At 39.2% G+C, this 26,083-nt stretch overlaps 1 protein-coding gene across 2 annotated transcripts in view; it reads left to right on the top strand.

Moving 5' to 3' along the window:
• LOC122559657 (coiled-coil domain-containing protein 91-like) overlaps positions 1-26,083 on the top strand; it is a 195,088-nt gene that overhangs the window by 119,422 nt on the left and 49,583 nt on the right. For both annotated transcript variants that reach the window (XM_087997234.1, XM_043709495.2), the window contains 4 exons: positions 11,816-11,908; positions 11,998-12,066; positions 14,761-14,937; positions 16,673-16,786. In XM_087997234.1, the coding sequence (XP_087853360.1) occupies positions 11,816-11,908; positions 11,998-12,066; positions 14,761-14,937; positions 16,673-16,786 (453 nt within the window). The remainder of the gene's footprint in view (positions 1-11,815; positions 11,909-11,997; positions 12,067-14,760; positions 14,938-16,672; positions 16,787-26,083) is intronic.

Below are 26,083 nucleotides of genomic sequence, written 5' to 3'. Positions count from 1 at the left end.
GTTTGTGTAAGGAAATCTTCACGAAAAAGAAACAGAAGATTATTTGAGGAGCAAATGGTCCCTTCGGGAAAGGCAAACACAATGAAAGGTATTCTCACCAATAATTTGATTAAACTTCCAATATAATGTAGAAGATCCTGGAAAATAGATTGAAGCCAAACATATTATTCACTATTTACTATGCTCAGTTTGGTGTAAGGGAGAGTTGTTAAAACTGGAGAGGCAAAAACTGGAAGCAGAGCCTAGTGTACCTGACAAACCTGTTAGAATTCTTTGAAGAGGTAACAAGTAGGTTAGACCAGAGGAGATCCAGCAGATGTTATCTGTCTAGACTTCCAAAAGGCTTGTGATAAGGTGCCTCATGGGTGGCAGCCAAGTAAGGTTAGGGCCCGTGGTGTTCGAGGTGAGCTACTAGCATGGATTGGGGATTGGCTGTCTGACAGAAGCAGAGAGTTGGGATAAAAGGTTCTTTTTCAGAATGGCAGCTGGCGATAAGTGGAGTCCCGCAGGGTTCAGTGTTGGGGCTGCAGCTGTTCACTTTATATATTGGTGATCTGGATGAAGGGACTGGGCGCATTCTGGTGAAGTTTGCCGATTATATGAAGTTAGGCAGACAGGCAGGTAGTACTGAGGAGGTGGGGAAGCTGCAGAAAGATTTAGACAGTTTAGGGGATTGGTCCAGGAAATGGCTGATGAAATTCAACGTGAGCAAGTGCGAGGTCTTGAACTTTTGAAAAACGAATACAGGCATGGACAATTTTCTAAATGGTAAGAAACTTCATAAAGCCAAAGTACAAAGGGATCTGGGAGTGTTAGTCCAGGATTCTCTAAAGGTTGACTTGCAGTTTGAGTCCATGATTAAGAGAGCAAATGTAATGTTGTCATTTATCTCAAGGGGGTTGGAATTTAAAAGCAGCAATGTGCTTCTGAGACTTTATAAAGCTCTAGTTATGCCCCATTTAGATTACTGTGTCCAAGTTTAGGCCCCACACCTCAGGAAGGTCATACTGGCACTGGAGTGTGTCCAGCGAAGATTCACATGGATGATCCCTGATATAGTAGGCCTAACATATGCTGATTGGCTGAAGATCCTGGAATTGTATTCATTAGAGTTTAGACGGTTGAGGGGAGATCTAATAGAAACTTACAATATAAGGCATGGCTTAGAAAGGGTGAATACTGGAATTTGTTTCCAGATGGTGCGGAGACTAGGACCCATGGGCACACCCCTAAAATTAGAGGTGGTCAATTTAAAACAGAAATGAGACACTTCTTCAGCCAGAGAGTGGTCAGCCTGTGGAATTCATTGCCATAGAGCGCGGTGGAAGTTGGGATGTTGGGTGTCTTCAAGGCAGAGATTGATAAATTCTTGATCTCGCAAAGAATTAAGGGCTACGGGGAGAGTGCAGGTAAGTGGAATTGAAAAGACTATCAACCATGATTAAATGGCGGAGTGGATTCGATGGGCTGAATGGCCTTGCTTCCACTCCTGTGTCTTATGATCTTAAAAACAATGATGGGAGTGTTAAGTGAAAGAAGCATAGAATACCAGCAAGAAGTTACACCTACTTTGTGGATTAGTAAATAAAGCTTTTGATTGATTGAACTGACAAAAGCTGTTGAAATTGTTGAAGGCTATCAAAATTCATTGGAGAGTCAGAATGGTATTTGGTGAAACTGAACCTGATGCAGAAAAACATGGGGTTAGACAAAGATGTCTCCTGATAACATTTTGAATAATTTGATATTGGTTGTATCTCAATATGAGGTACGTAAGCAGAAGAAATTGATTTGCTGTTGATGCATGGGTTTCATATAAATGGATACTCTAAAGAAACAAAGAATGACTTTCATTTAAGTAGTGATTTTCACAGCACTAGATATTTCAAGGTGCACTATGATTAATTAAGTACTGTACAACACAGAATCACTGTTTAATGTGGAAATTCATGCAATGGCTGTGTAGATCCTACAAACCTTTTGGGTATTTTTATGCTGCCAGAAAAAAAAACACAGTTGGGCTGCTGAAGTTGTTGAAGTAGTTCCAGGCATTTGCACTTTTCAACTATGATGTTTAACTACCACACATGTAGCCCAACCTCCAACACAAAGTCTGGGCCAGAAAGTCAGGGTTCAAGTCTCACTTGCCCCAGAGTTGTGACATGTCCAAACAGGTTAATGTAAAAAGTATACATTTTGAGCCCAATCTCAGTTGTCTATTTTTCCATTTCTCCCTGTTAGTGAAAGTTGTTGGCTTCCAGTGATTGTCAATAGAAATTTTTAATGCAAGTCTTTTTTCTAATATTAGATGGAGTTCCTTTCAGAAGCGAAAATGCAACTATATGACTTGTTGACAAACCAACATAAAGCATATAAATTTAACTTTTGGAAAAATGCAGTGATGCACAGTATATTTGTATAAATAATCTTGTCGGTCACAGTATCAGTTTACAAGGGTGAGAAAAACATTTTCTCAACGTTCACCTTGACCAACTTCTTCGAATAAACATAGCAACATTCATATAAGTAGTATGTTCATGTGAGTCTGCACAAAGCCTAATTACATTAAGGATGCTGAAATACTGGTATTTATTTTAGATGCTGACATTTCAATTTACCGGAAAAGAACAATCATTGTTTATTTTCTATGTTTGATATCTTTTGCAGTTGACTTAACACTGAATGAACATTGTTAACAAGCAATTTCCTTCCCCAATGCCACAGTGCAGACCATGTGAAAGCAATTGATCCTTGTTTTCAAGATGTAAACTGAATTGGTAATTGGGTGTTACATTGAACTTGTAGTGTCCTCCGATTATCGAATTGTTTAATTAACCCTTTGATATTCTGCGACATGAATTTAGGGAATAAAATATATATAATTGTAACTTGGTATTTTGCTTTAATTGGTAGTTAATATTTTACTCCATTACAAACTTCGTGCTTATATCTATCTAATTCCAAAAGAATTTTTCTACACTTCTCTACTTAAAAGATAAAAGATCTGCCTATGTTTAGAGGAAAAGTCTGGTATGGTTTACTGGAAATAGTAAAACCAAATAAATGATTCTCTGGAGTGTTTTGTAGGTTCGAAATGTTAAAATGTGTTTTGATGGAGATTGTATTGACAGCTGTTGCTCCACATGTGTTTAACTTGGATGTTCCATCTAAATACAACTTGTGTTATACAGTGCAACTGCTAAGGACATTTTAGTTAGACTTATTAAACAAAGCTGAAAGAATATATAGTTGCCTTAGTCCACTTCTGTAAGCATTTTTGTACAATTACTTTGTGTTTGTTGCAGCGTGTGGTACTTAGGAGGGGAAAAAAAAACTATAAACCATGTTTTACTTGTTCCTCTCTCCCTGTGTCCTATAGACTTTTGGCTCTTCATGCCAAAGTTTCTCAAACAGCAGGTTAATGGGAATGTTGTCACCATTCTATAATCTAGTGAATTCAAGCTGCCAAATGGGTAGGAAAGGCTGCAGTATTACGCATAATCTGTTAATACTTTTGAAGACAATGCACTTTATCAATAACATGAATGCCTGAATTTAAGTTACTGAAGTGCAAATTGCTGAAAATGTGAGAACAATTTAATTGATCTCAATATCAATATTCGAGAGATGCTAAATAAAATAATTTCTATCTGCATCATTTAATATAGCAAAGGTTAATGAATGACAGTCAGCACAATTTTGTTAGTAATTTGGTAACGTTCTTTCTAGAAATAAAACAGATAACTGTAAGTGTAAAGTATGTAGATTTTCAGAAAGTGATTGCCTCACAGAAGTTTGCAAACCTTTACAAGTATTGATTGGACCCCATCCAGAAAATTGTGCCCAATTCTCCTCACTACACTATAGGGAGGATGTGAGGGTCCTTGAAATGCAGGGTGCCTGGTGCTCATAAGCAAAATATATTCCAACTGTTAGATTAGCTGTTTGTTCACAGCTAGCCTGTCATTATGAATAGTCATCTGATTCCCACAGGCTATGATTATCTCAGCATGGGAGTTCCAAATCAGTTTGATTGACAGCTCAAACAGTTTATTGGTGTAGGATTGTGAATAGACATTTGTTTTTACAAAAAAGTTGACCACCTGAGGTTTAAAAGCTTTGAATGGAATTTCATGGATAAGATTTTTTTAATATTGTGAAACATTATTGCAATATTATACGCATACTTTATTTAGCCATAGCATGACTCCTGATCTCTGTCTTTCGTAGATACTGGGTAAGTTGGCAACATGGAGTTATAAGTGGACATGAGGGTGGGTGGGGAGCATGAGTTGGCATAGGGGATATGAATATGTGGTGGCCTGGAGTGGATGTGGGGGTAAATAGTTTGTGAGGGCTGTGAACTAGAGGGTCTAAATTTTAAATAATACCTGTGGCAAAGTCCCACAGAAAGGCTTCGCGGGCACTTGATCTCCTGGTGTATGCCTCCAGTCTGTTTCAGGGATGATGGACCATCTTTAACTCTGCAATGTTGCCCAATAGGGTGAAAATTGGATTTGATTAGGCATTTTCTATTGAGGTAGGCCTGTCAGTTCAGGATATTTCCTGAGTTGGGTTGCCCATCTCGATAGTAAAAATCCACCTAATTTCTTTTTATACTTTTATGGGATGTTGCTGGAAGCCAGCATTAATTACTCATCCCTAATTGCTCTTGAACTGATTGGTTTATGGGCTGTTTTTGACAACAATTAAGAGGCAATAACATTACTGTGCATCTGGTCCCACACGTAAGTCAGACCAGTCAAGGATAGGTCAATTCCTGATTTTATTAAGGGAATTTAAATTCCCTCATCTTCCAAGGTGGAATTTGAGCCTGTGCACTATCAAGCCCACATCTTTGATGTCGTTTGCTTTTGAACTGTGGACAAAGATAAAAGGAAGAAACTGTTATAAAAGAAGGATTTGGAGGTACTGGGGTTGACAAAGTTAAAATCACACAACAACAGGTTATCCAGTAGGTTTATGTGGAATCACTACCTTTCGAATCGCTGCTTCTTCATCAGGTGGTTGTCTGGTTATAACCTGGTGTTGTGTGATTTTTAACTTAAAAGAAGGAGACTGTGCAAAGTGATGCCTGGAGTAGTTTAAGAAAAAAACTATATTTGCTCGAGCAAGTTATAAATTCGATACACTATGTTGCTTTTTCATAGAATAGTGAAATCAAAATGATGGATTCTGAGCTAGGGGCCAATTGCTTCAGAACAATGTTTTGATGTGGCTTGTGATCAGGTAATCACGGGGGGGCCAGTACAGCAAAAACACCTAGCCTGTAAAGAGAAATTATCAAAAAAATTCTAGCTCTCTCCTGTGTGGAGGTACAGGAAAGTCTCTAGTAATAGATAGCTGGATTCCATTCGCCTTCCTTTGCAGATTCTCTTGTTGAAAGAAAAACTGAAAAATTGCCATTAGAGACCAACAAAGAGGTAAATTCTCATCCAGCAAGTGAAAGACCAAACATCAAGCAATATTGTGTTAATATTAAATAATTGAAAGGAAGAATAAAATAATCAATTGATTCCTGTGGTCTGACCTGGTGCTGTCCTTGATCTTTTTTCTCCTTTCACACTTAAGATGCATTTCCGCATTGTCTCTGTATGTCTGTCTGTTTGTGGAGTGGTGAATTTTGGAAGCGATAATTATAAGTTAACAATTCATTTTTTTTCTGCCAGTAATTAAAAACAATCTGATTAAAAGGAATACTTGTTTTCTTGTTACATACAGATACTTGATGTATATTTTCTTTTAAACTGTGTATGTCAGTTAGGTAAATTAGGGACTTTAGATGGTGTGTATAAATTCTTTCACATTTTACTAACTCTGAGACTAGTGGGGCGTGATTTCCAGACCCTGCCCAAGTGAGTCATGACCATGCTCAGTACATTTGCCTGGGTTTCTCAGATTACCAGCATTCTGTGCCATGGTCTTGCCAGACTTTTGGGCTGCTCTTAAAGAGAGACGACTTTGTTGGTGATTTAACCTGAGGGAAACCATATCTCAGACAATTACCAGTACAGTGACATTACTACCATTCTTTACAGTGACAAATAGTGAGGACTATAAAAGACATCGTGAAGGATAAGTTATTGGCATGTACAGATGGGTATCAGTAGAGATTTGCAATGCATGCCCAGGTTATACATTTTAGTTGAAAATAAACAGAGATGGAAGTAATAGTTAATGCAATACAAGGAATTGTGTGAGTGAGGAAAATAAACCTAGCAATCTTAAAAATATCATTTTAATCAAGTGTTAATACAGCAACAGGCTGCTGATTCCATAGCAGTGAAAGCTTCTATAGGTATATGTGAAGGTTTGTGAAATGTAGGTCCCTTATAGTCGGAAATAGAGGAAGTTATAATGGGGAGCAAAGACATAACAGACCAACTAAATACTTATTTTGGATCTCCCTTCACAAAGGACTCAAATAACCTTTCAAAAATGTTGGGGAATCTGGTCTAATGAAAGGGAGGCACTCCAGGAAATCTGTATTAGTAAAGAAATTATGTTGAGGATATTGATGGGATTAAACCCTGAAAAATCCCCAGGGCCTGACATTCTATATATCAGAGTACATAAGAAGTGGCTCTAGAAATAGTGGATGCGTTGGTAGTTATTTTTCAAGATTCTTTGAATTCTGAAACCGCTCCAAAGCTTTGCAAGGTAGCTAATATAACCCCGGTAATTAAGATAGGGGTTAGAAAGAAAACAAGCAATTAAAGGCCAGTTAGCTTGACATTAGCAATCCATTGGCCCAACTATCTTCAGCTGCTTCATCAATGAACTTCCCTTCATCATTAGGTCAAAAGTGGGAGGTTCACTAATGATTGCATAGTGATCAGACCACTTGCAACTCCATTCACATGGAAGCAGTCCATGTCCAAATTTGGCAAGACTTGGGTTTGAAAATTGACAAGTGACATGTGTGCCACATGATTGCCAGGCAATGACCATCACCAACAAGAGACAACCTAACCACAGTGCTTTAACATTCAATGGCATTACTATCACTGTATCCCCCCACTATCACATCCTGAAGATTACCATTGACCAGAAGCTGTACTGGACTCTCCATATAAATGCAGTTCACATTAGAGGCTAGGAATCCTGGAGCAAGTAATTCATCTCCTAATTCCCCTTGTAATCCACCATCTACAAGGCACAAGTCAGGAGTGTGATGAAATACTCCCCATTTGCTTTCATGAGTTCAGCTCCAGTAACACTCAGGAAGCTTGACACTATCCAGGACTAGGCACAACACTTGATTGGCATCACATACAGAAACATTCAGTCACTCCAATACTGAGGATTAGTAGTAATAGTGTGCATTATCAACAAGCAGAAATTTACCAAAGATGCTTAGCATCTTCCAAGCCAGAACTAATTCTGCCTAGAATAACAAGGGCAGCAAATACATGAGCACGCCACTGCCTGCGACTTACCCTCGAAGGCACCCACCATCCTGATTTGGAAATCTGTTGTTGTTCTTTTGCTGTCACTGGGTCAAAATGCTGGAATTCCCTCCCTAATGGCAATGTGGGTCTATCTTCAGCACAAGGATTGCAGTGATTCAAGAAGGCTGTTCATTACCATCTTCCCAAGCTTCCCAAGGCAAATAGGAAGAGGCAATAGATACTGACCCAGCCAGTGATGCCCATGTCCCATAGGTGAATTAATGAAAACATCGCTAGTGGGGAAAATTATTAGGTTTTTTTTTGAAAGATTTAATAACAGAACACTTAGAAAACAGTGACAGGTCTGCAAAAGAATCACCAGGAATTTTATGAAAGGGAAATCATGTTTGACAAATCTACTGGACCTTTTCGAGAATGTAACTAGAAGAGTTGATAAGGAACAACCAATGGATCAGTTTACTTGATCTTTCAAAGAAACATTTGGTAAGGCCCTGCATAAATGATTGCCATGCAAAATTACAGTGCACAGGATTGGACTTAGTGTACTGACATGGGTTGAGAACTGATTGAAAGATGGGAAATAGCAAATGGGAATAAATGGAGTATCTTTCTGAGCGGCAGGCAGTGATGAGTGGAGTATCACAGGGAGTAATGGTTGTATCTCAGCTATTTGCAAAATGTATTAATGAGTTAGATGAGGCAACTAAATGTAATATCTCCAAGTTTGCGGATGGCACAAAGCTGAGTGGAACAATGAACTGTGAGGAGGATGCAGAGATGTTTGTTGAGATTGGGACAAGTTGAGTGAGTGGTCAAATGCATGGAAGTTGAAGTAAAATTTGGATGAATGTGAACTTATCCACTTTGGTACCAGAAGAAGTAGGAAGATTATGTGACAGGTTGGGAAACTAGGAGCAGCAACAATGCCTTGGTATGCTCGTACATCATTCGCTGAAAGTAAGCAACTGGTGGTCAAAAAGGCAAATGGTATGTTGGCTTTATAGCAAATATTTGAGTACAGGAGCAAGGATGTTTTGTCCAGTTATACAGGTTTTTGCTGTAACCACAGCTGGAATATTGTGTGTATTTTTGGTCTCCTTATCTGAGGAAAGGTGTGCCGCAAAGGTTTACTAGATTTGTTCCTGGAATGGCAGCTCTGGTGAATGAAGAGAGACTTGATCGGCTAGGGTTATATTCACTGGAGTTTAAAAGAAGGAAGGAGGCTGTCACAGAAAACAATAAAATGCTAGCAGAACTACACATTAAACATCAGGATGTTCCAGATGATTAGGGAGTTTAGAATCAAAGGTCTCAATTTTAGGTTATGGGTTAGGCCATTTAGGATTGAGATGAGGAGAAATTTCTTCACCCAAAGAATAGTGAGCCTGTCGAATTCTCTGCCACAGAAAGCAGTTGAAGCCAAAACATTGAATGTTTTGCTAAGGTTATTTATTTTGGGGCAAAGGGGTCAAAGGGTCTATGGAGAAAGTGGGAACAGATTTCTGAGCTGGATGATCAGCGATGATTATATTGAATGGCGGAGGGGTGTGGAAGGGCCAAATACTCCTTACGTTTCAGTATTTTATGTTTCCGTATTAGTCACAACCATTTCATAAATGAGAGGTTACACCCTCATTGTTAAGGAGCATAAATCTGCTAAATTGCATTTTATAACTTAAAGGTTCTACATTCTAAGTAGCTTGTTTTACAAGCCAATAATCCTGTTAATTTTGATTTCATTTTCCACTTCATCCATTTAAAAATCAGAACCCCTTTCCCAGCTATTTTTATCTTCTGTCCTACTCCTGTTTCTCATGGTGTGGAAAATGCATTGGCTGCGCATGGAGAGGAAAGAAAGAGGAGAAAAATTACAAAATAATTCTAGCTTCCTTCCTTCCTTCATTTTAAGGTTGCTTTTATGGTTCTTTTACTTACATTTTGAGATCCCTTGCTTTATAGTGTTGAGACTTCAGTAATACTCTTGAATTGTCTGTTTGGAGTTACATGCAGATTGCCTAGAGTACTAAGAGAATGTGTATGTTCCTCAGTGCTTTGACACATTCACAGTGCCAAAATGCTTGCCCCCTCATCCAAAACCTTGCAGTTCAATAAATCTAATAATATGTTTGCAGATATAAAAAAGAAAATTGTGTAAAAATATTACTTGCTTTCTCAAGCAATAAGATAGATGTTAACATTCAGCTCTGGTTTGGAATTTCTGTATAGTCTAGTGTACAAATTTGAACATTGTGCATATTTCTATTATTTTCATGGCATGTAACTTGTCTGCCACTGATTTTAAACCCTGTGGGAGAGACCATAATAACAATATAACCATTATATCAGAAAAATGAAAATCAGGATGAGTAAAGGCCCCTTTGAAGCTGAATTTAGCTCTTCAAACTGAATGAATTTTATTTTTGCATTTTGGTGTATATTAACACTCCCATTTCTTGCATTTTTACAACACCATCAAGTTTGAAGCAAGCAAGTAAGTGTGTAAATTTGAATATTGCTGACAAAGGAGACATGCAGTTGAAGCTGTTCACTTTGGACAAATGCAAGAGTGTTAGATTTCGAAGGGACCATAAATTTATGCTGCATGAGAAAGGGTGCTACTTGGTTGGCAAGTTGATCCTAGTCAAAGCATTGCTATAAAGATTGCACCAGAGATCTATTGTTCCCACACATCAAATTATACTGGAATAGTCAGATATTTCAAAAATTTGAGCAATCTGTTTTATGCTGCTACTATGCAGCAGTAACACTTTTCACCAACAGGATGCAGACAATCAACCAAAAAGATGTTTAGATGACTTGTGGTATAAAAACGTAATTTGATTTATGAATTTCAGTTCTGGTGCTATGCAGGTACATAAGCCATACATCACAGTATCTGATGTATCATATCAAACATTACACCCTTTCAGCTGTGCGCATCAGGCAGAATATGGATTATATTCAAACAACTTGTTTTTGCAAAACTGAGAACATAATGTCTAATGTTAGATGAGGTTCTATGAGCAATCCTGAGTTTGTTAAGAATTACATTAACAAGCAGTTTATGGTTTTCTGTGGTGGTTCTGACGTGGTTCATTTATGCTTAGTAGAAATTGCATATATTCCCTCTGCAGTGACCTGTACTCAGTAAGAAAAAGGAACATGGACAGGCATTAAGCATTTTTTGAATTAAACAAATGCATGTGAAACAAAATGCCTTTGTGCTTTTTCCACAGCAACACCTCAGCCAATTAGGGTTGATTTGGCAAACAATTATAGTAGCCATTACTTATGTTGTATAGATTGTTGCTTCCTTTGAAGTTTGGCATTCTTGTCTCTTCCTGATGATTGCAAGGCAAAAAGATTCCACAGTATGTTCTTTTTTTGTTTAGCAATGCTCAAGTTCTGTATTACTAAGTGACCATCCATAAACTGGAGTATAGCAGGTCACAGTGTCATGCAGCACCGAAATGGACACTTCAGTCCAACCAATCCATGCCGAACATGATCCCAAACTAAACTAGTCCCTCCTACCTGCTCCTCGCCCATATCACTTCAAACCTTTCCTATTCATTTATCTATAAAACGTCTTTTAAATGTTGTAATTGTACCTATATTCACTATTTCCTCAGGAAGTTCATTCCACACACGAACCACCCCTCTGTAAAAATTTTATTTTCATATATCAATTCAGTATGTTTAAAAAGGGAAGAACCTGTTCTAAATATATTCTAATCAAAAGTTATAATGGAGGGATTTCGGGGATTGGAGGCAATTCTGCTTTAAGTGTTTTCCAACTGCTAGCTGGAAGTTTAAATAAATCCACCTGACTGCAATTTTTGTTTGCCCCACAGCTGACAGAACTGTTTTTAAATATGCAGGTCACAATGAGTAGCATCATTAGCTCCTTCTTGAATTTTAACTTTAGCCTGAGTGGAGAAATCCTGCAGTTTTTCTACAGGGCAGAGAGAGGCTGGATCTGCCAAAATATAAAAATACCCAAACATTTGAGTTTTTGACTGTTCTTTGTTGGACTTGAATGATTGTTCTTGCTCTTTCCAGACTCTTAAACCAAATTGTGCCCTCTTTCTTGTGTGAGCCATCCAGAACCCCATTCCCACACATCTAATGCCAGATTTTCCAGGTGTTGCAAGCTGCATCCCAGCCACCTTCTGCCAGGAACTCGATTCGAACAGGTCTGGCAAGATGTTAATTATGCCCAGGAGTGAGTTTGAAACTCATCCACAGTTAAAATCAGTAATTTCCTCTTCTGTATAACTTTTTAAGTATAAGTCAAGGCAATGATTCATTATTACTTGATGTCTGAAAAATCACATGCTGTGTGATTTGCTGCTCATTTTGTCAACTGTATGGTCTTCCAGCATGAGCGACTGCTTGACCTACTGGAGGAAGAAAAATGTGCATTACAAAATAAGATAAAAGAAGCTTTGGAGGAACAAGCAAAACAGCATAAGGTAAATTTTCAATTCTTTTGTCAAACAATCACTTTTTGATATTGTCTTTGGTGTGTAAAATATCTGAACACTTGCTGAATTGTTTACAGAATACTCTTGAAAGATGTATTGCAGAAGAAAGACTACGAAGCACCGAGGCAATGGGAGAAGTTGTAAAGGTATTTTTTAAAAATTAATCTGGCTTATCAGAATTTCTGTGTTAAAGTTTTCCTTTTTAAAGAGACCGTGTTACAATACTGCGTGACTATGTAATTAGAACAGAATTTCCCTGTAATCAGGTGGAGGCAAACTTCCAAAAACGATAAATCGTTTTACTTAAACCTTTGCTTTGGTTTTCCTACCCACTATCTATTAAATATTTTGTACAGTTCAGTAAAATTAATTCTATTTTGGATGAGTTCATCTTTATCTGGACCTTTCAGTATTAAAAATTGAATGCACTGCGGGGAGTTTTCATACAACAAATATATAGCTAAAAATAAGTACAAATTTTCAGCATCCATTGATATTATGAACTGCACTAATGATCTTATTCATTCTCCCAGCTGGTTATTTATTGTTCAAAAAATATGAAAATAATTTTAGGGAATTTTAGCTTCGTTTGCTAGCCGTCATAAGATGATTGTATCTATAAACAGGCATAATATATTGTTTGTGGCGCAGTGGTTAGCACAGCAGCCTCAATCCCAGGGATGAAAAGTGTGGCGCTGGAAAAGCCCAGTAGATCGGCAGCATCCGAGGAGCAGGAGAATTGACATTTTCGGCACAAACACTTCATCAGGAATGCAGGAGGTGTGGAAGAGGCCTGAGAGATAAATAGGAGGGGATGGTGGGGACGGGTTGGGGGTGGGGATGGGGGGGTGGAGTGGGGAAGGTAGCTGGGAAGGCAATAGTTAGATGCAGGTGGGGGGTGATGGTAATAGGTCAGAGCGGAGGGTGGAGCGGATAGGTGGGAAAGAAGATGGACCGGTGGGGCAGTTCAAAAAGGTGGTGCCGAGTTGGAAGGCTGCTTCTGGGATGAGGTGGGGGGGGAGGGGACATGAGGCCTTATTCCCAGATCCAACCCTCCAACTCTGCACAGCTCACTTCAACTGTCCCATCTGTCCATCTACCTTGCTATCTATCAGCTCCATCCTCCGCTCCAACCTATTACCATCACACCCCCCCCCCCCCACCTGCATCGAGCTATCACCTTCCCAGCTACTTTTACCCCAGCCCACCTGCCCCTCCTATTTATCAGCCCCCTTCAGCATGAAACCTCCCCCCCCCCCCCCACATTCCTGGCGAAGACCCTATGCCCAAAATGTCGATTCTTCTCCTCCTCAGAAGCTGCCTGACCTGCTGTGCTTTTCCCAGTGCCACACTTTTCAACTCTGATCTCTAGCATCTGCAGTCCTCACTTTCTCTCATACCCAGGGACTCAAGTTTGATTCCAGCCTTAGATAATTGTGTGCACATTCTCCCTGTATCTGCATGGGTTTCTGCCAGGTGCTTCAGTTTCCTTCCACAGTTTAAAGATATGCAGCCTAGGTGGATTGGCCATGCTAACTTGTCCCATAGTGTCCAATGATGTACGGGCTAGGTTGAGGAGTCACAGTTATTTAGGATGTGGGGGGTGGCTCTGGGTGGGATGCTCTCCGGAGGTCAGTGCAGACTCATAATGAGCTGAGTGATCTCTTCTGCACTGTAGGGATTCTATGATTTTAAAAAGCATGGCTTTTTTTTTTGCAAGGTGAATTTCACTTATGATCTTAACAATGAACACATGTCATTTGATGGAGAGCTTATTATTTCTAATTGAAAACCACTGCATTGGAAGCTCATAGTGTTTTTCAAGTACAGTTGCTAGTTTGGGTCTTGAGTGAAGTGTTAGGTAAATAATAATTGATGTGATGCAGCATATGGATGTACAAAGGTATCTTGGTATCTAAGGTCATGCTGCACTTGCTTGAAGTAAATTGTTTACGTATCTTTGCATTTTATTTTAGCTGAGGACATTTTAGGGCTTAGTCCATATTTAGCATCATCAAAGAAAGAGGATGGATAATCAGTTATGATCTATCCCAGTTTCCCTCACATGATTTCAAACACTAGCATGTTTAACTAAATAGGAAAAGCACTACCTCTTTGACCAAACTTTTATGGCTAACTTTCCTATTGTCTCTTTTTTTTTGACTTGTTGTCAGTGTTCTTCTGATTAGACTTCCGTGAAATCCCTTGAATGATTTACTGCTTTAAAGATTCTATTGAGTTGTTATTGGAAACATAGTTAATAATAATTAATAAAATGGAGGGTAGTTAGAAAATGTATGTGCAAATTTGTATTGAATACTATTATTAACTTTGTGACTTTCCTGATTATTGAACCGAACAGTTAACTTGATCCATTAGTATAAAGTTAGATTATAGAGTGGTGATTAATAAGAAAACATTGTAACCTTGTTTTAATTTTATTCGATACTGTAGTATTCTTGTCATCTGTTTTATGTAGGCTTTTGAAGATTGATTCTTTCCTTGAAATTGTAGATGGTCTCTGTGGTTGCCAATGGCAGCCATTTTCCTAACATCACCACTGTAACAATATTGTAACAAGAAAAATTTGCATTATTGGCAAGTGATGCTATAATAACAGGGACAACAATATTTCTGAAGCATCTGCTTCCAGCTTTGTAATCCAATTCCTGTTGAAGTTGGCAGAAGCATTTCATTTTTCAGCATACAACATTTGTTAGTTCCTCTGATCTTTTATTTAGTATATGGCAATGGATTTTTATGTGGTATTATATTTGGTTTAAATGCCTTTTGATTTTTTTTTTCTTAAAACTCCTTTTGAACAATGCTTTGTTACACAGGCAGAAAAGGAAATCATTATGGAGGCTGTTTTGAAAGCTGTGCAAGAAGAGAGGGAAAGGATGGAAAAAATCCAACTGGAAAAAAGAGAACTATGGGAAATTGAGCGTTGTAAGGACCAAGAAAAATTTGAACAGGCTATCCAAGCAGCATTCCAAATAGAAAGGGAAAAAAACCAGGTAAATGTAATTACACAAATTAGAATCATTTGAATCTGGATTTATTCATTAGTTCTGTGGAACATCTGAAATAAGCATTATTCTTTGACTGCTTAGGTTGATTTTAATTCTGTGACATGGAAAATATTTCTTCATGGAATTATATGACCTATTCCTTCTGGGAGAAATAAAGTACTATAATATCTCAGGTTCATAAACCGAAATAAAATATAGAATGTAATGGTATAACAGTCAGTCACAGATACAACCAAGGTAAAAACAATGACTGCAGATGATGGAAACCAGATTCTGGATCAGTGGTGCTGGAAGAGCACAGCAATTCAGGCAGCATCCGACGAGCAGCAAAATCGACGTTTCGGGCAAAAGCCCTTCATCAGGAATAAAGGCAGAGAGCCTGAAGCATGGAGAGATAAGCTAGAGGAGGGTGGGGGTGGGGAGAAAGTAGCATAGAGTGCAATAGGTGAGTGGGGTACAAACTTCCAGCTCCACACTGTCCCCTTGACCTGTCCGAACTTGTCCAACCTGCCTAGCTCCTTTTCCACCTATCCACTCCACCCTCTCCTCCCTGACCTATCACCTTCATCTCCTCCCCCACTCACCTATTAATTATTTGAATGAAGGAACTACCGGTAAATGTAATATTTGCACATCTGCAGATGAAGCAAAACTGGATGGGAGGGTGAACTGTGAAAAGGATACAGAGATGCTTTAGTGTGATTTGAACAGCTGAGTGAGTGGGCAAATGCATGGCAGATGAAGTATAATATGGATAAATGTAAGGTTTGGTAACAAGAAGACACATTATTGTCTGGGTATAAATTGAGAGAGCAGAATATGCAATGAGACCTGGTGTCTTTATACATCAGTTACTTAAGGTAAGCATGCACGTGCAGCAGGTAGTCAAGAAGGCAAATGATCTCTTGGCCTTCATAGCAAGACTATTTGAATACAGGAGCAGGATGTATTGCCGCAATTATGCAGGGCGTTGCTGAGACTTGTGCCTAGAAAATTATGTACAATTTTGGTCTTCTAATCTGAGGAAGCATGTACTTGCTTTAGGGTAGTCAGCAAAGATTTACCAGACTGATTCTTGGAACAGCAGGACTGATGTATGAGGAGAGCTTGAATTGATTAAGTTTTTAGTTACTGCCATTCAGACGAATGAGGGAGAATCTCATAGAAACCTATACAATTCTAACAGGATTAGTCAGTGTAGATGGATGAGGATTTTGCTGATGAGAAGAGAGTCCAGACCAGGGGTTACAGTCTCAGGATATGAGGTGGACTGTTTAAGATTGAGATGAAGAGAAGTTTCTTCGCTGAGAGAGTAGTGATCCTGTGCAGTTCGCTACACAGAAAGCAATAGGAGCCAAAACATTGTATGAGTTCAAACAGAGTTAGACATAGCACTTGGAGTTAAAGGGATCAAAGGATCATGGAGGGATGAGTGGGAATAGGCTGTAGAGTTGGATGATTGGCCATGACCATAATGAATGGTTCAACAGCTCAAAGGTCCAAATGGCCTATTCCTGCTCCGATTTTCTATGCTTCTATTACAGTTACTTCTATGACATATTTTGGGGTATTTTGCAAAGGGAATGCTCTATAAATGCACTTCTTGTCTCCACCTATTTTTTTCAATTATGACTATTAACAGAGTTCCGTGAACAGATCATAATTCTCCAGACTTCATGGATGCAAGGATTGATTATCCACCATTTTAACCTCTCAACAGGAGGCCATAAGAGAAGCTGTAAACCAAGAAAGAAAAAGAGCTGAGAAAGCTGTAACAGAGGCAATTCAAAAAGCAAGGGAGGACACAATTAAATACATCAAAGAGCAAAAAAGGGTAAGTAATTTCAATCAAATATTTCACCAACCAGATAATGATTTATAGTTTTTACTTTTAACCCACTTCTTAACTTTTTTGACTGAAGTAAGTTATTCTTATGTATGTTATTCTTGTGGGCGGCACGGTGGTTAGCACTGCTGCCTCACAGCACCAGAGACCTGGGTTCAATTCCCGCCTCAGGCGATTGACTGTGTGGAGTTTGCACATTCTCCCCGTGTCTGCGTGGGTTTCCTCCGGGTGCTCTGGTTTCCTCCCACAGTCCAAAAATGTGCAGATAAGGTGAATTGGCCATGCTAAATTGCCTGTAGTGTTAGGTGCAAGGGTAAATGTAGAGGAACGGGTCTGGGTGGGTGCGCTTTGGCGGGTCGGTGTGGGTTTGTTGGGCCGAAAGGCCTGTTTCCACACTGTAAGTAATATAATCCAATCTAATCTAATCTAAGACGTATATACGTCTGTATACCTTTCTTTTGTCAATTGTTGAGATCAGCTAACACAGTAGAAACTGGGATTTTGCTGATCTGTAGGTTTTGGGTCTGTATAAGGTTAGATGAATGAAAGACTTCATGAAAATGGAAATTTTGAACACAAAATTAATAATTTGATTGTTTTGTCAGTTTTTAAAGTTCCATCTCCTCCAATTTGCCGAAGTGAATTGTACTGAATTTTGCACTTTTGAATAAGAACTTTTAAATAACTGGTAGAGCGACTCTGATTTAGAAGGAATGCAAGTATCAAGTAACATATCTGTGCGTTGTTTAGATTGTGGTTCATTGTCAGTTCTTCAAAAACCCCACCCCAATAACCTTTCATACACATCAAAAGGCTCTTCAGCTGTGTGATCTTCAATGCCACAGGCTAGAACTATGAGTAACTAATGTTGTCAATAAATCATCATCATTTGCTCTTTTTCAGAGGTTCTGTGGTAGATTCATTTAGTTTCTGATGCATCATAAACTGCCATAAAATGCAGATGATACCTTTGCGATGAAGGTTTGTGTGATGCGCTAGAAAAGACAAATTAATGATTGCTGCAATATCGCTCATTCCTGAGCCAATCTTTGACAATTTGCCATGCTGTTTGCCACGTGTATAGAAAAGAAATAATTTTGTCACAGTAAATGGAGCAATGCTAGGAAAAAGATATGAAAGTTTTATCGGATATTTTTCCTATTGTGTATAGTTTATCTAAAATGATCATTGCTGATTTTTTGCTGGGAAGGATGAAAGAAAAATTATACACCATGTCAGATTTGAAGAGAGATAGCAATTCAGTAAAATTTCATCCAATTTTTCCCTCACTACAAAGAGAAAAGGAAATGAGGGAACCATTATTCTTTACCAAATTAAGTGGTGATGATGCCCTGTCAGGCTATTAGTTTTCATGTAAGTATGGAATGTGTCCATCAAAAATTAGTGGGATGGGGTTGACACAGAGTCTGCAGAGTCTTCTGGCCGTGATTAAGAAAGCGAATGCAATGTTGTCTCTTATCTCAAGAGGGTTGGAATATAAAAGCAGAGATGTACTACTAAGACTTTATAAAGCTCTGGTTAGGCCCCATTTGGAGTACTGTGTCCAGTTTTGGTCCCCACACCTCAGGAAGGACATACTGGCACTGGAACGTGTCCAGCGGAGATTCACACGGATGATCCCTGGAATGACAGGTCTAACATATGAGGAACGGCTGAGGATACTGGGATTGTATTCGTTGGAGTTTAGAAGATTAAGGGGAGACTTAATAGAGACGCACAAAATAATACATGGCTTGGAAAAGGTGGATGCTAGGAAATTGTTTCCGTTAGACGAGGAGACTAGGACCCGTGGACACAGCCTTAGAATTAGAGGAGGTCATTTCAGAACAGAAATGCGGAGATATTTCTTCAGCCAGAGAGTGGTGGGCCTGTGGAATTCATTGCCACGGAGTGCAGTGGAAGCCGGGACGCTAAATGTCTTCAAGGCCGAGATTGATAGATTCTTGTTGTCTAGAGGAATTAAGGGCTACGGGGAGAACGCTGGTAAGTGGAGCTGAAATGCGCATCAGCCATGATTGAATGGCGGAGTGGACTCGATGGGCCGAATGGCCTTACTTCCACTCCTATGTCTTATGGTCTTATGGTCTTATGATATAAACAGGTTAGATGAGTAGACAAAAACTAATGTGAGTTTATGTACTTTGGCAGCAAGAGTAGAGGAGCTGAATATTATTTATGGAGAAAGACTGCAGAGAGCTAAAGCACAGGGATTTTCTGGCCTTGTGCAATAATCATAAAAGCTAGCAAACAAATTCAGCAGGTAATAGGGAAGACAAATGCAATGTTGACCTTTATTTCAAAGGGAAGGGGATGTAAAAATATGGAGGTCTTGTGAAAATTCTGAGACACGAGTCAGACCATAACGGAATACTGTGAACAGATTTAGGCCCCTTCTGGTACTGTTATTGGATGCAGTTGATAGAAGGTACGCAAGTTTGATCCTAGGTATGGAGGGACTGTCTTTTGAGTCGAAGTTGAGTCGGATCAGCCTCTACCTGTTAGGGTTTTGAAGAATGAGAGGTGTTCTTTTTATTGAAACTTGCAAGATTCTTAGGGGAACTTGACAGGGTAGATGCAGAATGGTTGTTTCCCCATTTGTGAGAATATAGAACTAATTGCTTACATAATTGGAAGGGATTTCTTCTCTTAGAGGGTGAAGGTAGTGAATCTGTGGAATTTGTTTTATTGTAAAGGGGTGTTAAGGTCGGATAATTAAGTATATTCAAGGCCAGGATGGACAAATTTTTAATCAGTAAGGGAATCAAAGTTTATGGGAAAATGTCAGGGAAGTGGATTTGTGGATTATCAGATCAGCCATGATCTAATTCAATGGGAAAACTGTCTCAATGGGCTGACTGGCCGAGTTCTGCTCCTATATCTTATGGTCTTCTCTGTACATTGGTTCTCATTTTGGTAACAAAGGCCAGTAGTTATTTTCCTGATTTAATAGCATAACTGATTTTATTAAAAGATTGTAAATGCAAAATGCAAGATGGAATTATATTCACATTTTGAAATATGTTTGAGTTGTCCATAAAAATTCTGCAGAAGTAGACTGTTACATTTAAGGTTTTACATTAAGATTTTGGTGGACAAATTCTTATTAAAGCTGTGTGACTCTTTGCCAGCTGCTAAAGTAAGGTTATCGAGGCATATCTTAGCCAAGTTGTATAATGATGTTTATTTTCTCAACTATTTTTGATTTAAATTATCAGACAAGATACTGCAGGAGGTGCAGCACTTTTATCCCACGACTTCTGACGATATGAAAGGAACTTTGTTGGGATTATTATTTTATCATAAGACAACTCTGCTGTCCCAGTGTATAATCTAAATTAGCTGGCAATAGATAATGCCCACATAAAATTTGTGGCATTAAAGGAGCAGAATTATTTTTGCAATAGTTTGCATAATTGCATGTAATTTTTGGCATTGTAATTTTTAAAAAAGAATAATTAACAGGAAGAAAGTGATTTTTACTGGACAGAAAAAAGGTTCTGTTATAAGTTTTTTTTTTTTAGTTGATAAGGATTTTCATTTTGCCAACAACCTACCTGAACATCCACCTACCTCCAAGCTTGTGGTGTTGATACCTGGAATGTTTCACTTTAGCTTTGTGCTAGGCTGTAACTGGCATACTGATATGGCACTTAACAGTATTGGACTGTGTTGGAAGCTAAATATACCACCAAGCTACAACACTGTGATATATTTATACTCAAATACATGGGCTAAATCTTGTGCTTTTTTTGCCTGAGTGTCAATATTGTCAAGTTTCGTGGAGGCTTTGTCTCCCTGAGGCTTAGCATGCTATTATCTTAAACATGCCTCACTAACTAGCTACCCCACCCCTCACTTCTGTCCAATCTAGGTGGGCTTGAGGTAAGCGAACAATAAGCGAGCAAGCAAACAGCCCTGGTCCAGTCCATGACCTGGGCGCCTCTCTCTGTGCATGAAGCGTTCTTACAGCAGCTTTTCAATGAATGCTGTTTGCTGGTGTGTCCAGATTTAAATTGCAGAAGCTTTCTAAAAGTCAACGAGAGAGATGCCATGCAAGATCTGAGAGGCCAACAGATGTTGAGTGTCAGTATCTATGGATGTGAAGTGAATGTGGCCGGTACCGTAGTGCAAGTCCTGAGACTTTGTTGCTTGATGTCCAACATAGTGATCTGGTGGAACAGGTAGTACGTTCCCGATGAAGGGCTTATGCCCGAATCGTCGACTCTCCTGCTCCTCAGGTGCTGCGCTTTTCCTGCATGACACTTTGCAACTCCGGTGGAACAGGCAGCAAGTTGAAATCATCAGGTGTCTGCTCAGACTTTTGTGTTGAGAATTCTTGGCGTCTAGTTTCCTCAATGGGTGTTAAGATAGGAAACTACGTATTAATGAGCTGAGATGTGAAGTTATCAAGGCAGATAACAAGCAAAAATCCCCCTAATCGCCATTCCCCAGTGAGAACCAAGTCTTGATGTCCAGAACTTAGTCAAAATATACATCTAGTTGCTCCCAACATCAAGAAAGGAGTTGCTGGGCTTCTGACATAATTCTTCCATATTTCATGTCAGACCCCATCTCATTTAGTGATGATAAGATTCTGTTCATGGTTTTCTCCAGAGTTAGTCAAATCACATTTTACTCCTGTGATTGAAGAATGAATATCTAACAAGGGCAAGCAATATATCTTCCATGTGTGTAACTCACATGTGGCAGACATAGGTCATTTGCATCTCTAGTGAACTGTAGCCCTTCCTGTTCATGTAGGTAAGGCATTATGTGCAGGTTCTCAAAAGGCTATGTCTGTGCACTCTGATTTTCTTTAACCTAGAGAAATCACACTGTGGTAATATTGCATCTGTCTTCCCTTCTGTTTTTCATGCAAAATGTTGTGCACATTTTTCTATCCTGAAATAGGGCATCTATCATTACTTTGATGCAGTAGTGCCTGGAAATCTGATTTATCCTGTTCAAGTGTAATGCAGATGCCGTCAATAATCCTTCTACACGGAAACTAGCAGCCATGATAATTTTAAATATCACAGTTAATATATTCTAGATTGTTACCTATGTCTACCAGATTCTTTGAGAGTCATTCAAATAAACTTCAGCCTATTTGGATAAAGCCATTCTTATGTGTACAGATAGCAGTACTCAGTGACCAGGATATGGGTGGGGGTCTTCAAATATTTAGAAAATCCTTACTCACATCTTGCCTCTTTTCCTCCTTTTTCAAGAAGTGGAAACAGTATCCATGCTGTCCTTGCAACAAAATGAACTACCTTCTGATAGAGCGTTGTCATCCATTTTATATTTTCAGACACACATCACAGCTTTTATTATAGTATTAGTTGCCCTCTTGTGTAACATCCTTAATGTTTTTTTACAAGAATTTAGCAAGTTAAATGTAATTGCACTTGGAAATTGTTTTTATTATTAGTAATCAAGAACCCTACTGTAGTGCTACGATGACTCTAAAATGAAACATAATCGGTATTATCACTAAATTTTTGCAAACTGTGATTCTTAACCCATCAAACAATATTAGTTCCATTGTGTTACTGGTTGCGTTTTATAACTGTTCCACAGCTAGATTAAGTGGTGCACTTTCTTCTCCTTCCCCAGTCTTATTGTACAAACAGTGTGAAGTTAGATCTGTTGAAAATAATGGAAAACTGTCTCGGTACTTGTTTTTGTCTTACCTATAGTTTAATATTCAACGTCTGTACGATAGGCAGGATACAGTCAAGCTTTGGTGTAGTTATTCAGATGGTACTGTAACTTTAATAATGGAATCATTCATTTTTATACAATAAAATTGTATCTGTGAACTCAATGCTTGATGGTTTATAAATTTGTGCATTGACTTTCACAGTGCATCAGCAGCAGAAGTTTAAAAACCTCAAAGGGAGTATGAGTTTGAAGAATGAGTCTGAGAGAAAGTAGTTAGACAATGTTGAGAATTTAAAGAGCAAGCCAAAAATGGGGCTGTTATACAGTGGCCAGGGTTTAAGGAGTTGGAGGGTGATGGTGTGTACAAGTTCAGAGCAGACCCCTAGCCACATTTAAAGAAAACTGAACTGTCTTAATGGGAAACAAAGTACATTAACCCCTTGTGTCAAGTTGCCTGGCTTAATGGTTTTCACTTTTACCTGTCTACTTGAATTTTTAATATCATTCTCATTTTCACATCGTTTGTGTACGTGGTTGTTGGAGTTGTAAATCTGCAGTATCGCATATGTTAAGTGAATAGAAATCTTAATGAAATGCATGTGAGGAAATTCAGGGAATGCTGAAAACCCATCTAAAAGTGATTGAAAGGTTTAGGTAGTCATCTGTTATACAAGATTAAATGTTTTCTTCAGAGGGCGAGTAATGCTGACCGAGAAAAGCATTGGCTTGATAAAAGGCTTTGTGAAAATTTAATGCAGTACTAATGTTTGAAAGGTCGCCAAAAGATTTTTAACTGTCTAACTGTAAGACTTGGAAGCCACAATGTATCTGAATCTTACAGAGATGTTCTAGGGAATTTAGTGAATGGGTCACAGGACCAGATATATGGGCTTCACCTCATGATTTACTTAAAATGTTTTACTTAAAGTCCTGATTTTCAGGAATATAATTACAACTTTAAGTGTGGATTTGATGTAAATGATCAGTCGGTAAACATTTTGCTCTGTAAACTACAGTATTTGTGCAAATTAGCAGTTGAGAAATTAAAATCAGTTAAAATCTAGTTGGTTAAAACATAGTAAGGATGGCAAGACAGTTGATGTATTGCAGCTGCTGCATGAGAACTGGTTGATACCAGTCTGATTGGCAGCGATCAGATCTGCAGCAGATATTTGCAACTTCAGGCACTCTGACTTGCAGTTGATGAGCTGGAATCTGTGCTGAGTACACTGCAATGTATCAGGGAAGGGAAAGTTACCTGGACATTTTTTTTCCTGTAGGCAGCCACATTCCTTTAGGGTAGGTTGTTTAGATTTGTTCCGTTGTTGGGTACAGGTTTTTTGGATTACTTTTTTAAAAAAAGGGAAATGAATCCACAATCTTTTCAAATATCCGACTTTATCTCTTGTCAATGTCAATCAGATGGTTACAAGATATCCACAGCAACAGTCTTCTCCATGCTTTTATACTTTTTTTACTTTATCCTCTCTGAAACCACAAATGTTCCCTGTACCCTAACCATGAGGTCTAGGCGACAGTCTGTTTGTCACATACAAGAGGTTGTATGAGGTTCCCCATACTCTAACCACAAGGTTTCAGCCAATGTCTGTTTGTCATGTATACTTGTAAGAGGTTCTCCATATTCTAACTACAATGTCTAGGCTAACTTTTATTTTTGATATATGCTTATGCCTACTACAAACCGATTTTTATCTGCACCTGCAAGCTCCATCTTGACCTGTCCATCTTCCTTCCCACCTATCCACTCCACCCTCCCCACCAACCTATCTCAATTGTCTCCCACCTGCATCCATCTATTGCCTCCCCAGCTACCTTCCCCCCCAGCCCCACCCCTGCCCTCACTCCCCTATTTATCTCTCAGCCTCCTTTCCTTCATCTGGAATGTGCTTATGCCCGAAACGTCAACTCTCCTGCTCCTCAGATGCTGCTAACCTGCTCTGCTTTTCCAGCACCACACTTTTCGATTCTGTCTCTCCAGCATGTGCAGTCCTCACTTTCTCCTGCTTCCACACTGTCGGGGTTCTATGACCTGTGACCTCCCTACTCCTTTGCTACTGATTACATCTCCCCAGAGCCTAGAAGCATGGCATTCCAACCGGAACTGTATCAACAAACATGTTGACTTGGATCCCATTTACCAACCCCTGAGAAAAAGAACAGGGAATAACATCACTACAGGAAATGATGTCACCACAGGAAATTACATCACCAACACTAGGAAACTCAAACATATAAATAGAAAGCGGGCTTCACCACCAGTGCTTCATTCGGAGGCTCACCGAAGATGTTACCTAGCATGATGACAAAATGTCTGAAAACGAACCTTGCAGCTCAGTGAACTTCAACCTGAGCTACAAATCTTCTCAAAGCTCGTGAAGAGGTGGTGGTGGAGGCAGACACAATAGAAGCATTCAAGAAGCACCTGAACAAATACATGAATAGTCAGGGAATAGATGGATACAGATCCCGTAAGTGCAGACAGTTCGAATATGGAAGGGAAAAACATGTTGGCGCTAGCTTGCACTGTCCTGTGCTATAGTGTTCTTTGTATTGCTTGTAGACCAGGACCTTGCTGCTGTGTTGAGGTACTAGTCTTCCACTCAGGCAACTGAAGGCTGCATTGGTACACAGCAGATAGTATTGAACTTTGTCAATGCCTGCCCTTGTTCACAGTATGTTCCCATAATACAGAAAGTGGCCTGAGTCCCAGTGGACTTTGGCGATTTTTAATTTGCTCGGAAATGACTGCCAGACTAGTCAGACCCCTTGGTATCATGGTAGCCCACAAACCGACCAACGCACTAAAACAGCAGCTAATGATCTTGAAAGACCCTACACAGACAACCAAGCAAAACTAATGTCATTTGCAAAATATCTTGCAAGAACTGTGACAAACAGGCAGAACACTAGCCACCAGGATACATGAACATCAACTTGCCATAAAATTACATGACCCACTCTCACGAGTATCCTTACATACGGATGAGGAAGGACACAACTTCGACAGGGGCAACACATCCATCCTAGGACAAGCCAAACAGAGATCTGCACAAGAATTCCTAGAAGCATGGCATTCCAACCGGAACTCTATCAACAAACACATTGACTTGCATACCATTTACCGACCCCTGAGAAAAAGAACAGGGAATGACATCACCATAGGAAATTATGTTACCACATCATCAACACTAGGAATCTCAAACATATTAATAGAAGGCGGGCTACACTACCAGTGTTTTATTCAGAGGTTGACTGAAGATGTTACCTAGTATGGTAATGAAACATTTGAAAACGAACCTTCCAGCTCAGTGAGCAAACCTACATCCAGAACCATCACCTCTGGCAGTGCGTTGCAGGCATTCACCACTCTGTGTGAAAAACTTACCACTCATCTCTTTCGAACTCCCCTCCACCAGCACCACCACCAAGCCTTTCACTGTATAATTTCCACCTCTGTTTGACCTTCCAAAACGCATTACCTTATATTTGGATTAAACTCCATCTGCCATTTTTCTACCCTTGACTCCAACTGATATATATCCTGCTGTATGCTTTGACAGTCCTCCTCACTGTCCA

Source organism: Chiloscyllium plagiosum, unplaced genomic scaffold, assembly GCF_037043375.1.
Source record: "Chiloscyllium plagiosum isolate Xiang-an unplaced genomic scaffold, Cpla_swu_hap1 HiC_scaffold_19, whole genome shotgun sequence".
Classification (NCBI taxonomy): Eukaryota; Metazoa; Chordata; class Chondrichthyes; order Orectolobiformes; family Hemiscylliidae; genus Chiloscyllium; species Chiloscyllium plagiosum.
The sequence above is the reverse complement of the archived record's forward strand: the minus strand, read 5'-3'. Positions and strand labels throughout refer to the sequence as shown.